Source organism: Pelophylax lessonae (genome assembly GCF_965119305.1).
Source record: "Pelophylax lessonae genome assembly, chromosome: 4".
Lineage (NCBI taxonomy): Eukaryota > Metazoa > Chordata > Amphibia > Anura > Ranidae > Pelophylax > Pelophylax lessonae.
Genome location: NC_138771.1, coordinates 565,442,718 through 565,455,755, shown reverse-complemented (window position 1 = coordinate 565,455,755; position 13,038 = coordinate 565,442,718). Strand labels below are relative to the sequence as shown.

Genomic DNA, 13,038 nt, shown 5'->3' with positions numbered 1-13,038 from the left:
CCTCACATAGGACATAGCGAACTCTCCCTCCGCTTCCGGCGCCCCACATCTGCAGCTTCTTCTTCCCGCCTACGGCGCCAGCTACCCGCACATCCTCAGGGTCCCCCTCACCTGCACAGGATCCGCCATCTTGCTCCATTCATGCTCCTCTGTCCCCCCGAGGAACGTAGTGCGCAGGCGTGGCACCTCGCCGCGGCCACGGCGCACGCGTCAGCAGGGATCCCCGCAACCATAGACAACAGAGGAGGGGCGAGGAGCCCGCTGCCGCCATCTTTCTTAGGGGCGAAGGCTTCCAGCCGACATGTTTGTGAAGGGCGTGCGGCGGCGGACGGACATCTTTGTCCAGGGCAGAAAGCCGATTTAGAAGGGCGATAGCACAGGCGCCCCGTGTTTCAGCGCGTTTATTTTCCCGAAAAGTTAATCAGGCAGGTGCAATCGCCATGTTGGTTGAGGAAATAAAACAAACAGGATCCATCTTGTAGGAAGTAGGCGCCATCTTGAATAAGGGGAGAGACTGTTGTTTATCCACTCCGCGCAGAAACACTTACAACCGGGGGAGACGTCTGCGTTACCATAGCAACCAATCCCATTTAGGCTTCAATGTTGTCAGTGACAGTATACAATACCCTGTACTGGGTTGGTCGGTGATGGCACAGCACACGGGATCCTAAAATCTCTGATTGTATTTCTATAGATGTGTACACACCGATGTCCCCAATACTTTAATACACGTTACATTTCTTTATACATTGAGGGGAATTTATCAACACTGGAGCAGCCAATCAACTTCTATCTTTCATTTTCAAAGCTTTATAACTAAACACGCTGAAGATGGAAGCTGATTGGTTGCCATCTGACTAAAGTTAACCACTTAAGAACCGGAAGATTTTACCCCCTTCCTAACCAGGGGGTATTTTGCGATTCGTCACTGCGTGACTTTAACGGACAATTGCGCGGTCATGCGATGCTGTACCTAAACAAATTTGACGTCCTTTTTTTCCCACAAACAGAGCTTTCTTTTTGTGGTATTTAATCATGCACTATAAACAAAAAAAGAGCGTAAATTTTTCAAAAATAACAATATTTTTCACATTTTTTATATGAAATTCCCCCCCAAAAAAATGTAAAAATCAAATTTTTTTAACATTTTAGGCCAATTTGTTTTCTGCTACATATGTTTGGTAAAAAAAAAATTGCAAAAAGCGTATTTTGATTGGTTTGCGCAAAAGTTATTGTGTTTACTAACTAAGGGAATGATCTCTGTCATTTTTGTTGTTTTTTTTTTTAACGGGTAATGGCGGCGATCTGCGATTTTTTTTTGCGGGACTGCGACATTGCGGCGGACAGATCAGACCCTAGACTGACATTTTTGATACTTTTGGGGTTGCCAGTGACAATTCTACAGTAATCAGTGCTATACATATGCACTGTTACTGTAAAAATGACACTGGCAGTGAAGGGGTTAACTTTTTTTGAGAGGGAGGGGTTAAGTGTGTCCCTAGGGGTGTGATTCTAACTGTGATTGGATGTGGCTACTTGTGTAAGAACAGAGATCAACGGTCCTACATAGTAGAACCGTGTGATCTCCATTCTTACACAGGGGAGAATGACAGGCGGCTTTGTTTACATTAGCCGCCTGCCTTTCTTCCGGTGTAACGGACGATCGCGAGTGCCCGGCGGACATCGGGTCCGCCGGGCACACGCGCGGGGGGGTCCGTGACCGTGCGTGAGCGTGCCTCCGGTTTGCCTGTGAGGGGCTGACCGTCGCAGTAAATAGTCGGCAAGCGGTCGGCAAACGGTTAAAAAATACCCTTGCTATAGGTGTAGGCCATTTGTGTACCTCCTGAAGCCTGACTGAAAAACTCCCAGGAGATTGCTAAAACAGGCTTAGGGCTCATTCACACATGAAGTCCGTTTTTCTCAGCGGGGGATCGATCCGCTGATCCCCCGCTGAGCAGGAGGATGACAGCTGTTCTCCGTGCTGTGTGCGGAGACACACAGCTGTCAGGTCCCCATGCATCTCTATGGGGGAATCGGATGGGAAAATAGGGTTTCCATCCGTCCAGATTTGACAGATCGGATCGGATGTCAGCGGACATCTCTCCGATGCCCCATAGGGATACATGGGGTAAAAAAATTGCGAAAAGCGTACTTTGATTGGTTTGCGCAAAAGTTATCGCGTCTACAAACTAGGGGAAAGGTTTATGTCATTTTTATTCATTTATTTTTACTAGTAATGGCTGCGATATGCGGTTTTCAGTGGACTGTGACATTGTGGCGGACAGATCAGACCCCTAACTGAAATTTTGACCCTTTTGAGGGGACCAGTGACATTACTACAGTAATCAGTGCTAAAAATATGCACTGTTACTGTAATAATGACACTGGCAGGGAAGAGGTTAACACTGTGGTGATCAAAGAGTTAAGTGTGAGCCTAGGTGGTGTTTTCTAACTGTATGGGGGTTGGGCTTGTGAAATGATCATAGAGACCTGTGATCTTGTATAGAAGAATCACAGGCGCTCTGTGATAATTTTAGAGAGAAGAACTGTCAGCTGTGTTTACAACAGCTGCTCGTGCCACTATCTTAGCGGGGAGCGATCGCGGGTGCCCAGCGGCAATCGCGGCCGCTGGTCCCGTAGATCTGCATCCCCGCTGCCTAATGGGAACGGGAGGGCCCACATCATGCATGCGACCAATGTACGGCTATGTCGTTTCGTACAGCCGAGCTAGCCTGCCGCAGTAAAACTGCCGCCGGTGGTCGGCAAGTGGTAAAATTGTAATGTATTATTTAAGTACTTATTTAGAATTTCCAAACTCATTATACACTCTGCTCTGGACGGTCTGAGGAGGTTTGCAATGCACAAGTGCTCTGGATGGTCTGCGGAGGCCTGTAATGGTGCATGGTGCTCTGCATAGTGGTCTGAAGGTGGTAATAGTGGTAATGCACACAGTGCTCTGGACATGGACAGTCTGAGTGGAGACCTGTAATGCACACAGTGCTTTGAGCATGGAGACCCTAAGATGGCCTGTAATGCACACAGTGCTCTGGACATAGACAGTCTGAGAAGGCCTTTAATGCACACAGTGCTCTTATCGTGGACAGTCTGAGGAGGCCTGTAATGCACACAGTGCTTTGGACGGTGGTCTGAGGAAAGACCTGTAATGTACACAGTGCTTTGGACAGTGGTCTGAGGGGAGACCTGTAATGTACACAGTGCTCTGGACATGGACAGTCTGAGGAGTCCTGTAATGCACACAGTGCTCTGAACATGGACAGTCTGAGGAGGCCTGTAATGCACACAGTGCTCTGAACATGGACAGTCTGAGGAGGCCTGCAATGCACACAGTGCTCTGAACATGGACAGTCTGAGGAGGCCTGTAATGCACATAGTGCTTTGGACGGTGGTCTGAGGAGAGACCTATAATTCACACAGTGCTCTGAACGGTGGTCTGAGGGGAGGCCTGTAATTCACACAGTGCTCAGGACATGAAAAGCCTGAGGGGGCCTGTAATGCACACAGTGCTCTGGACATGGACAGTCTTAGGAGGCATGTAATGCACACAGTGCTCTGGACATGTACACTCTGAGGAGGCCTGTAATGAACACAGTACTATTGACGGTGGTGTGAGGGGAGACCTGTAATGCACACAGTGCTATTGACAGTGGTCTGAGGGGAGACCTGTAATGCGCACAGTGCTCTGGACGGTGGTCTGAGGGGAGGCCTGTAATGCACACAGTGCTCTGGACATGGAAAGTCTAAGGGAGGCCTGTAATGCACACAGTGCTCTGGACATGGACAGTCTGAGGAGGTCTGTAATGCACACACTGCTATGGACGGCTGTCTGAGGGGAGACCTGAAATGCACACAGTGCTCTGGACATGGACAGTCTGAGGAGGCATGTAATGCTTACATTGCTCTGGACATGGACAGTCTGAGGAGGCCTGTAATGCACACAGTGCTATTGACAGTGGTGTGAGGGGAGACCTGTAATGCACACAGTGCTCTGGACGGTGGTCTGAGGGGAGGCCTGTAATGCACACAGTGCTCTGGACATGAAAAGTCTGAGGAGGCCTGTAATGCACACAGTGCTCTGGACATGGACAGTCTGAGGAGGCCTGTAATGCACACACTGCTATGGACGGCTGTCTGAGGGGAGACCTGTAATGTACACAGTGCTCTGGACATGGACAGTCTGAGGAGGCCTGTAATGCACACAGTGCTCTGAACATGGACAGTCTGAGGAGGCCTGTAATGCACACAGTGCTCTGAACATGGACAGTCTGAGGAGGCCTGTAATGCACACAGTGCTCTGAACATGGACAGTCTGAGGAGGCCTGTAATGCACATAGTGCTTTGGACGGTGGTCTGAGGAGAGACCTATAATTCACACAGTGCTCTGAACGGTGGTCTGAGGGGAGGCCTGTAATTCACACAGTGCTCAGGACATGAAAAGCCTGAGGGGGCCTGTAATGCACACAGTGCTCTGGACATGGACAGTCTTAGGAGGCATGTAATGCACACAGTGCTCTGGACATGTACACTCTGAGGAGGCCTGTAATGAACACAGTACTATTGACGGTGGTGTGAGGGGAGACCTGTAATGCACACAGTGCTATTGACAGTGGTCTGAGGGGAGACCTGTAATGCGCACAGTGCTCTGGACGGTGGTCTGAGGGGAGGCCTGTAATGCACACAGTGCTCTGGACATGGAAAGTCTAAGGGAGGCCTGTAATGCACACAGTGCTCTGGACATGGACAGTCTGAGGAGGTCTGTAATGCACACACTGCTATGGACGGCTGTCTGAGGGGAGACCTGAAATGCACACAGTGCTCTGGACATGGACAGTCTGAGGAGGCATGTAATGCTTACATTGCTCTGGACATGGACAGTCTGAGGAGGCCTGTAATGCACACAGTGCTATTGACAGTGGTGTGAGGGGAGACCTGTAATGCACACAGTGCTCTGGACGGTGGTCTGAGGGGAGGCCTGTAATGCACACAGTGCTCTGGACATGAAAAGTCTGAGGAGGCCTGTAATGCACACAGTGCTCTGGACATGGACAGTCTGAGGAGGCCTGTAATGCACACACTGCTATGGACGGCTGTCTGAGGGGAGACCTGTAGTGTACACAGTGCTCTGGACATGGACAGTCTGAGGAGTCCTGTAATGCACACAGTGCTCTGAACATGGACAGTCTGAGGAGTCCTGTAATGCACACAGTGCTCTGGACATGGACAGTCTGAGGAGGCCTGTAATGCACACAGTGCTCTTGACAGTGGTCTGAGGGGAGACCTGTAATCCACACAGTGCTCTGGACAGTGGTCTGAGGGGAGGCCTGTAATGCACACAGTGCTTTGGACATGAACAGTCTGAGGAGGCCTGTAATGCACACAGTGCTCTGGACGGTGGTCTGAGGGGAGGCCTGTAATGCACACAGTGCTCTGGACATGAACAGTCTGAGGAGGCCTGTAATGCACACAGTGCTTTGGACATGAACAGTCTGAGGAGGCCTGTAATGCACACAGTGCTCTGGACATGAACAGTCTGAGGAGGCCTGTAAAGCACACAGTGCTCTGGACATGAACAGTCTGAGGAGGCCTGTAAAGCGCACAGTGCTCTGGACATGAACAGTCTGAGGAGGCCTGTAATGCACACAGTGCTCTGGACATGAACAGTCTGAGGAGGCCTGTAAAGCACACAGTGCTCTGGACATGAACAGTCTGAGGAGGCCTGTAAAGCGCACAGTGCTCTGGACATGAACAGTCTGAGGAGGCCTGTAATGCACACAGTGCTCTGGATGTTGGTCTGAGGAGAGGCCTGTAATGTACACACTCACAGTGCTCTGCTCTGGATAGTCGTGACTTGGGACTCTTGCCGGGAGGCCTGTAATGCACCGTGCTGCTCTGGACAATCATTCGAGGAGGACTGTAATGCTGCACAGTGCTGACTGCTAAGCGCGCTGCGTACTCACTTGCATGGAGGGGAAACACTCACGGGCTCTACACAGGCAGAGCTCCAGGGAACTGGAAGTTCACATGGGTGTGACGGTGGCAGGTATCAGATGCCTGCCCTTCTCACTAACTCGTGACCAAGGACCAGCCAATCTCACACCCTGCCGTCACTTGCGTATCAATGCCACTCTCAGCTGTACCCGGCACATAGATTTTCCAGATTGCGGGACCACAATCTAGATGCCAGCAGGCTGAGAGCGATTGTCACCCGGCTAATTAGGCAATTAACCCTTTCACTGCCACAACCGCTACGTTATTATGAGCCCAGCGGACGCTCGTAATTTTAGAAATACCAATTATGATTTTAGACTAATCGTCTGTAACACGCGCTGTCACCACAGACAGGAATGTTCAGAGGATTTATTCTATACAGTGGCACTCTTCAAGAGACAGGTTCCTTGTTAGTTTGCATTAAGAGCTTAGGGAGAAGATTAAAACTTTTCAAAATAAGGTTTAATAATAAAAAGGTTAAAATTGGTGCAAATAAAATTTTTACAGAAAAAAGTGTTTCAAAGAAATATGACATAATTCAACAATTAGAGAAATAAGGTAGAATTGAGAAAATGAAAATACTTGCATTCAATGTCCTGAGTATTATCAGAGTTTCAGAAGCTGAGCCAGGGTGATCGGTCCTCAAACTTGATAGATGTTTCTTTCTTGATGGTACATGAGAACTCTCTAACCCCATCTGCCTCTCCCTGACCAATAAACACAGTGGCCATGGGCGGCCCTAAAGTTTATGACAATACCAAGGAACCTCCCGTATAGACAGATTTATAACATAATTCATATCTCTAAATATGTAATAGTTACATTCTTTAAACTGCTAGTTTATCATTCAGCATGTGATTTGGTTTCAAAAGATACTAATCATGAATATATTATCACACAGGGAATATCTTATTGCTATCTTCTATTCTATATGTGATAGGATGATTATGCATGGTCTCGATTTGATCAGTATTTTATTTTGCATTTAACTACCGTATTTATCGGCATATAACACGCACTTTTACCTCCTAAAAATGGAGGAAAAAGTAGCTGTGCTGTTATACGCCGATATAAAAAAAAAATGTCCACAAAGCAGCGCCGAGAGGTAGAAGGGGCGGGCGGCACCTAAAGGTAGATGGGGGCGGGCGGCGCCGAGGAGAAGGAAGGACGCGCTGTCATTGGAAGTCCCGCCTCCTATGCCGACGTCAATCATAGGCTCCGGGACTTCCGATGAGTGCGCATCCTTCCTTCTCCTCGGCGCCGCCCGCCCCCTTCTACCTCTCGGTGCTGCTTTCTGGAGATTTTTAAAAGTGATGTGTATAGTGGCGCTGGCGAGGCTGCAATTATGGGCGCTGGCGAGGCTGCAATTATGGGCACTGGCAAAGGCTGCATGTATGGGCCCTGGCAAAGGCTGCATTTATGGGCACTGGCGAAGGCTGCATGTATGGGCACTGGCGAAGGCGAGGCTTCAATTATGGGTGCTGGTGAGGCTGCATGTATGGGCACTGGCGAGGCTGCATGTATGGGCACTGGCAAGGCTGCATGTATGGGCACTGCACTGGCGAGGCTGCATTTAAGGACACTGCGCTGATGAGGCTGCATTTGTGGGCACTGGTAAGACTACATTTAATTAAAAAAAAATGTTCTGAGTTTAAAGCTGTTTATTTTTTCCTGAAATTTCTGCCCTAAAATTTAGGTGCGTGTTATACGCCGATAAATACGGTATACACTTTCTAGGGACATATCTTGTTTGTGTTTAAAGTTATGAATTTGTGTGTGAATGTGTTCATTTTCCTAATGAACAGCTTGGCTGTGGTATTTACGACGTAGCTCTGGCCAGCCTTAATGGACATCTGCTAGGATTTCTAGCTGTGCTTGAGATAAGAGTTCTTTGAAGTGCCAGCTCTATGAAGCCTCTGTTAATTAAGGGGGGGGGGGAGTGAGGCTTTGTGAGTGAGTGGTCTCTGGTCTATCTGTCATGGCTGCTTTAAACAAAATGGTTGCTTGCGACAGCTTCCGTATCCAGTGCAGGATATCATTACAATGGGTAAATGTCCCTCCCTCAGGTTTTCGTTCGTTGATGAAAACGGAATTGATTTTCGTCAAAGTTTTCATCAGTGGACGAAAATGTGGTGTTCCTTTCGTATTTGTCACTGCAAAAAGGCTGCTGATGAAAATGTTAACTAAATTGTTCTTGTCAACAAAATTAACACAGTCAGAGAAAGAGCTCACACCTGTGATGGTGGAGGTGAGCAATAACACCAGGCTTGTCTTAGCAATGTCCTGGAAGTTTTCTAGTCAGGCTACATGAGGTAAATAAATGGGCCTGCACTCAGGGCCACCAAAAGAAGGGGGTACCACCACCATAGCATAGCATAGAGACTGTCCCTGATTTGGAACAAAGTTCCTCTATCTCTCTTTCCTCCTAATTTTGGTCTGATCTATAAAGCTGTACATAAAATGCACTATTTCTCTTTTAAAAAAGTGTTTCCCAGTGTTAAACCTTTCACCTAGTTTCTACATTGCTGTATTTGTAAATATCAAAAGCCAGTATAAGGCTCGGTTCACATATATGCGATGCGGAAAGGCTGCAAATTCGCAGCCTGTTTCCGCATCGCACACGCACCCCCGGCAGTTCACACTGCCATATGCGATACGCTGGGGGTGTCAATGTAATCTTAACGACACCCCCAGTTTGATCGCATATTGCAGTGCGATCGTGCGGATCGCACAAGTGTGAACCGCTGTGCGATCCGATCCTGATGCGGCTAGAAAAAAGGGTCCTGTGCGTGTTTGGTGCGGCTGCGGTGCGAATTTAGCCATACAAACTGTATGGCTAAACTCGCACCGCACAGCCGATCGCATGTAATGTCGGAGCAGTGCGCTCCGATATTACATGCGAACCCCGCACACGCACAAGTGTGAACCGGGGCTAAAGGAATAGTAGTGGTAAAAAAAAACACTTGTGGGTTTAACAAATTTTTTTTGTAAAATTCTCCTTCGGGAGGACATGTCAGGGGGTGTGTCCTACGCCTACATACGTTTTCTAATAGATGTCCCTCATTCCCATCTCAAAAAGTTGGGAGGTGGCCACCGGTCGTCCGGTATGAGGCCCAAGCTACATAAGTTCACCAGGGGGGCCTGGGCAGCTGACAAGCAGAAGGAAGGGAATCCTGCACCGCTCCCTGCTAAGGGAGACGAGGATTGGGAAGAGGCTGACTCTTCTTATCTTGCAGCCTTTCCTGCTGTTAAAGCGGAGCTCCACCCAAAAGGTGATGTTCTGCTTTAAGGTCTCCTCCCCAGCGCCTGTTTGTGAAATGGAGCATTTGGGAAGGAAAGGGGGAGCAGCTATCCAATTTTGACAGGTACCTGCTCCCACTTGGGGTCCGGTCGCCTTAGGTGGTCAAAACTGGGAGTTCTCTTTCCCAAAGTCTTCTGGACACATGGCAGGTCCCAGAAGACTTCAGGACCAGTCACAGAGTGCAGCACTGCTCGCGCATGCGCAGTGGGCACCTAGCTGTGAAGCCGCAAGCTGTCAAAGCCGGGTGCCCATAGTGAAGATGCTGGTACTGCTGAGGGAGGACACAGAAAAAAACTGCTGGGATGAGTGCACTGCTGGATCGTGGGACAGGTGAGTGGCTGTTTATTAAGTCAGCAGCTACACTTTTTGTAGCTGCTGACTTTTAATAAACACAAAAATGACTGGAACTCTGCTTTATTAGTAAACTTACGGAACTGTTTATTAATCACCAGACCTACCTCACCCCGGTGTGCCTACTGGCTATAGGCCTCATTGCAACTCCTAACTGCCTAAGCTTAAGGTGTGGTCAAACGGGCTGACTTTAATCATATAATATGACTCTGTCTTTCTATAGTAGAGATGCACTGAAATTTTGGCAGCCGAAACATATCAGCCGAAAATGGTGTTTTCGGCATTTCGCCTATAGAGAAAAAAGTGCTGATAATGGCACCGAAAAAAAAAATTTTGACATGATTTTATCGTGATTTTGCCACGATTTACTGCGCTTATAGTGTGTTTTTCATAGGTCATGTGACTCAAAGAACGCATCAAAAATGTAAAACACATGTGTTTTCGATGCGTTCTTGTTGCGTTTTTAATGCATTTTAATGGGGAGATGCATTTTCGGTGTGTTTTTTTTTAACTGACCGAAAATGTAGCAAGCAACATTTTTCAACACCACAACGGAAGCGCAATGGACCAGTGTGAAGACAAAGAATTTAAAGGGATGCATTTTTCATGCGCTAAAGGTGCCGATAATCGCTGACAATAAATTCATATTTAGATAAATAAATTATACCCACGCTAGATGTGCTAAAAAATAATAATAATGATAAAAATATAAAAATTAGCAGCTGCTGTTCACCAGGTAAAAATTACCGGATAGAAGGATGTAATAAAAAAAAGACAGCGCTAGCAAAAATTATAAATACAAAAATTAATATACTCAAAAACATATCTACATAAAGTGCACAGTGCTAGAAAGCATATGAGTGAAATCCTTTACTGTGAAATGAAAGTGCACAAGTGCTTATAATTAATCAATATATGAATAAATATATAAAGTCCAAATCTGTGCCACCAAATGTTCAAAATTCTTAAGGTGCTAATGTGCTGGTAGTGTTGAAGTGCTGGGGTGCTGAGATACAAGAAATCCATGCAGGGTGCCTTAGATCCCTCAAAGAGCCGCACTCACCAGATATGGTGGACCCCTAATAGGGGTCAAACAGGTATGTAATATAAACGATCACCCGGGGTCACAGACCACTCCAGAACTGCCTTATCCTCTTGTTGTAATTCGGGTCAGCACCAGACACTGTTGGACTCAAGCAAAAGGAGTGGACCACATAGTGAAGCCAGTTGGTATAAGGGTTTTTTAATAGTATAAAAACTACTTACAACAGAGATGTAATAAATCGCATGTAGAGGAAGGAACCAGGCTGGACGCCGCAATGTACAGTGACTTCCGGGAATGCTCACATGTGCGTTCCACGGGACCAGGAAGTGACGTCAGCTGGTTCTGCCGCACCGGAAAAACGTTGACGCGTTTCGCCCTCCCACTTGGGCGTTTTCAAAGACCTTGTCCAAAATTATGGGTTGTCCCCAGAACAGGAAAAGAGGGGAAATCTTTCAATGGGGACATTAGTTGTGGTGATAACCAGGGATTCTCTCATTTGGAGGGATTTCTCTCACTTCCTGTTTTGGCTACGGCACAGAAAGTGAAATCTCCCAATGGGATAGAGATGGTAAAAAAAAAACTGACAAGGGTTACAACCTTCGCTTAGGCCCCTTTCACACATGCTGTCCCTTTGTCCGTTTTTTATCCATCGGTTGACGGATAAACAAAATGGACATCAATGCATTGCTATGAAAAGCCTGATGTAAATAGATGATCATTAATTTAGTCAGTCATCATCCGCTTTTGGAAACAAATCAAAGCTCTATTTTTCTTCCGTTAAAAAAAACGGATCAGAAGAAAAATGGATGTAAACTGACAAACGGATTGTTTTGCATCCGTTTTTGCATTGGTAGTGAATGTAAAAAAACTGATGAAAAATTAATGAATACTTCATCCGTATTGACTTGACTGAACTGATGAAATGAAAGGTCCTCATGTGTGAAAGGGGCCTGACTCTATCCAAACAAAGGTTTTGCCTATCCCTGCCCCAGTTTTGATCGCCCATATCCTGCTGGTTCCCACAGTAGATTGTTGTCCTGTGAGTTAGAAGATTTCTGTGCAAGATTTTGCTCAGGCACTTTTCAATATCAGGCCTCATGAAGTATTTTTTTCTGCCTCTGAACACCCCCCACCCCAATGTTCTATGCCCATACACATATAGACAGTTCAGGAGCAGCAGCATTTTGGCAAAAAAAAAAAACTCTTGATGTGCCTAAACACATGTAAACGTTCGGTGTGTTTAGTGCTTGAGCATTAATAATTTCAGTGGGCAGACTAAATTATTATTTTAGCCAATTAATTGAATTGGCGCCCAAGTGCTTGGCATGCCTTAATGCATCCAAATGCGCCTAAACCTGTTTACAAAAACACAGCTTTAGACTTGTTTTTGACGCTACTTTTCTTCTGCCAGGAGGAAGGCGTTCAGGAGAGCGGGGCAATTCCCAGTGTGTATGAGGCCTAAGGAGAGACAGTACACTCACAATACAATTCAATACAAGAGGGTTAGAAGGGCCCTGCCCATGAGAGCTTACAATCTAATAGGCATATTAGAGCTTTGTGGTCCATGTAACCGGGGCCATGGCAGGGATGTGTTCTTTACCTACATACTGTGTGCTAAAAGGTGGCCCTCTTTGTCATTTCAGAAAGTTGAGAGGTAAGGGACAAATTTGAATAGAATCAAGTATTATATACTTGTAGCCTGGTCGCACGGCTAGTATTGTTCAGACTGTTGTTTGTTATTAAAGTTCTGCAAAGACAGTAATCTTTGAATTATGGGAGATGTAGTTCCGGGAGGAGCCAGGACCATAGACTGCTATGCGAAATGACTCTTCTCCCAGGGAGCGATGTGACTCGTGGAGCCTGCTGAGAGTGTCTTTATAAAGGGAGGCGGGATCAACTTTCACTCTCTTGTCTCGAGGACAGCGTGCTGTGAAGAAGGGAAAGAGCTGCTGTGGATCGCAGAGGAGTAGGCCATAGGCATAGTAGTGAGACGAGCGGTGTGTGTGAAAGAGGCTTGGTGGTGTGACTGAGCGGAAGGACACCTGACAGGCCGAGGGAAAGTTGCTGAGCAGAGCGAGGCCTGGTTGCAGCGGGGAGCGGAGCTCCCGGTATTGGGTGAGAGACATCCAGCATTTACATCTGCATTTATCACATCTCTAGACTGAATCAGGGCAGAACTATCAAACTATTTGTGTAGCAGGCCATATTGAGTTCTAAAATCTCCACTGGACACTGCAGTTATACATAGTGCGTGGTGAGCAAACAAGGCCTTAAGCCCTTTTACAGTACCAGGTTGTTTGTCTATTGGACAGCATCAAGATCTGTTTTTCTCCTT

General features: G+C 47.0%; 1 protein-coding gene across 1 annotated transcript in view; it reads right to left on the bottom strand.

Annotated features, from left to right (window-relative positions):
- Positions 1–489, bottom strand: part of XPO7 (exportin 7) — a 132,547-nt gene extending 132,058 nt beyond the window's left edge. Inside the window, exon 1 of the mRNA XM_082255770.1 lies at positions 112–489. Within this exon, the coding sequence (XP_082111896.1) occupies positions 112–129 (18 nt within the window). The 5' untranslated portion in view covers positions 130–489. The remainder of the gene's footprint in view (positions 1–111) is intronic.
- Between the last annotated feature and the right edge of the window lie 12,549 nt (positions 490–13,038).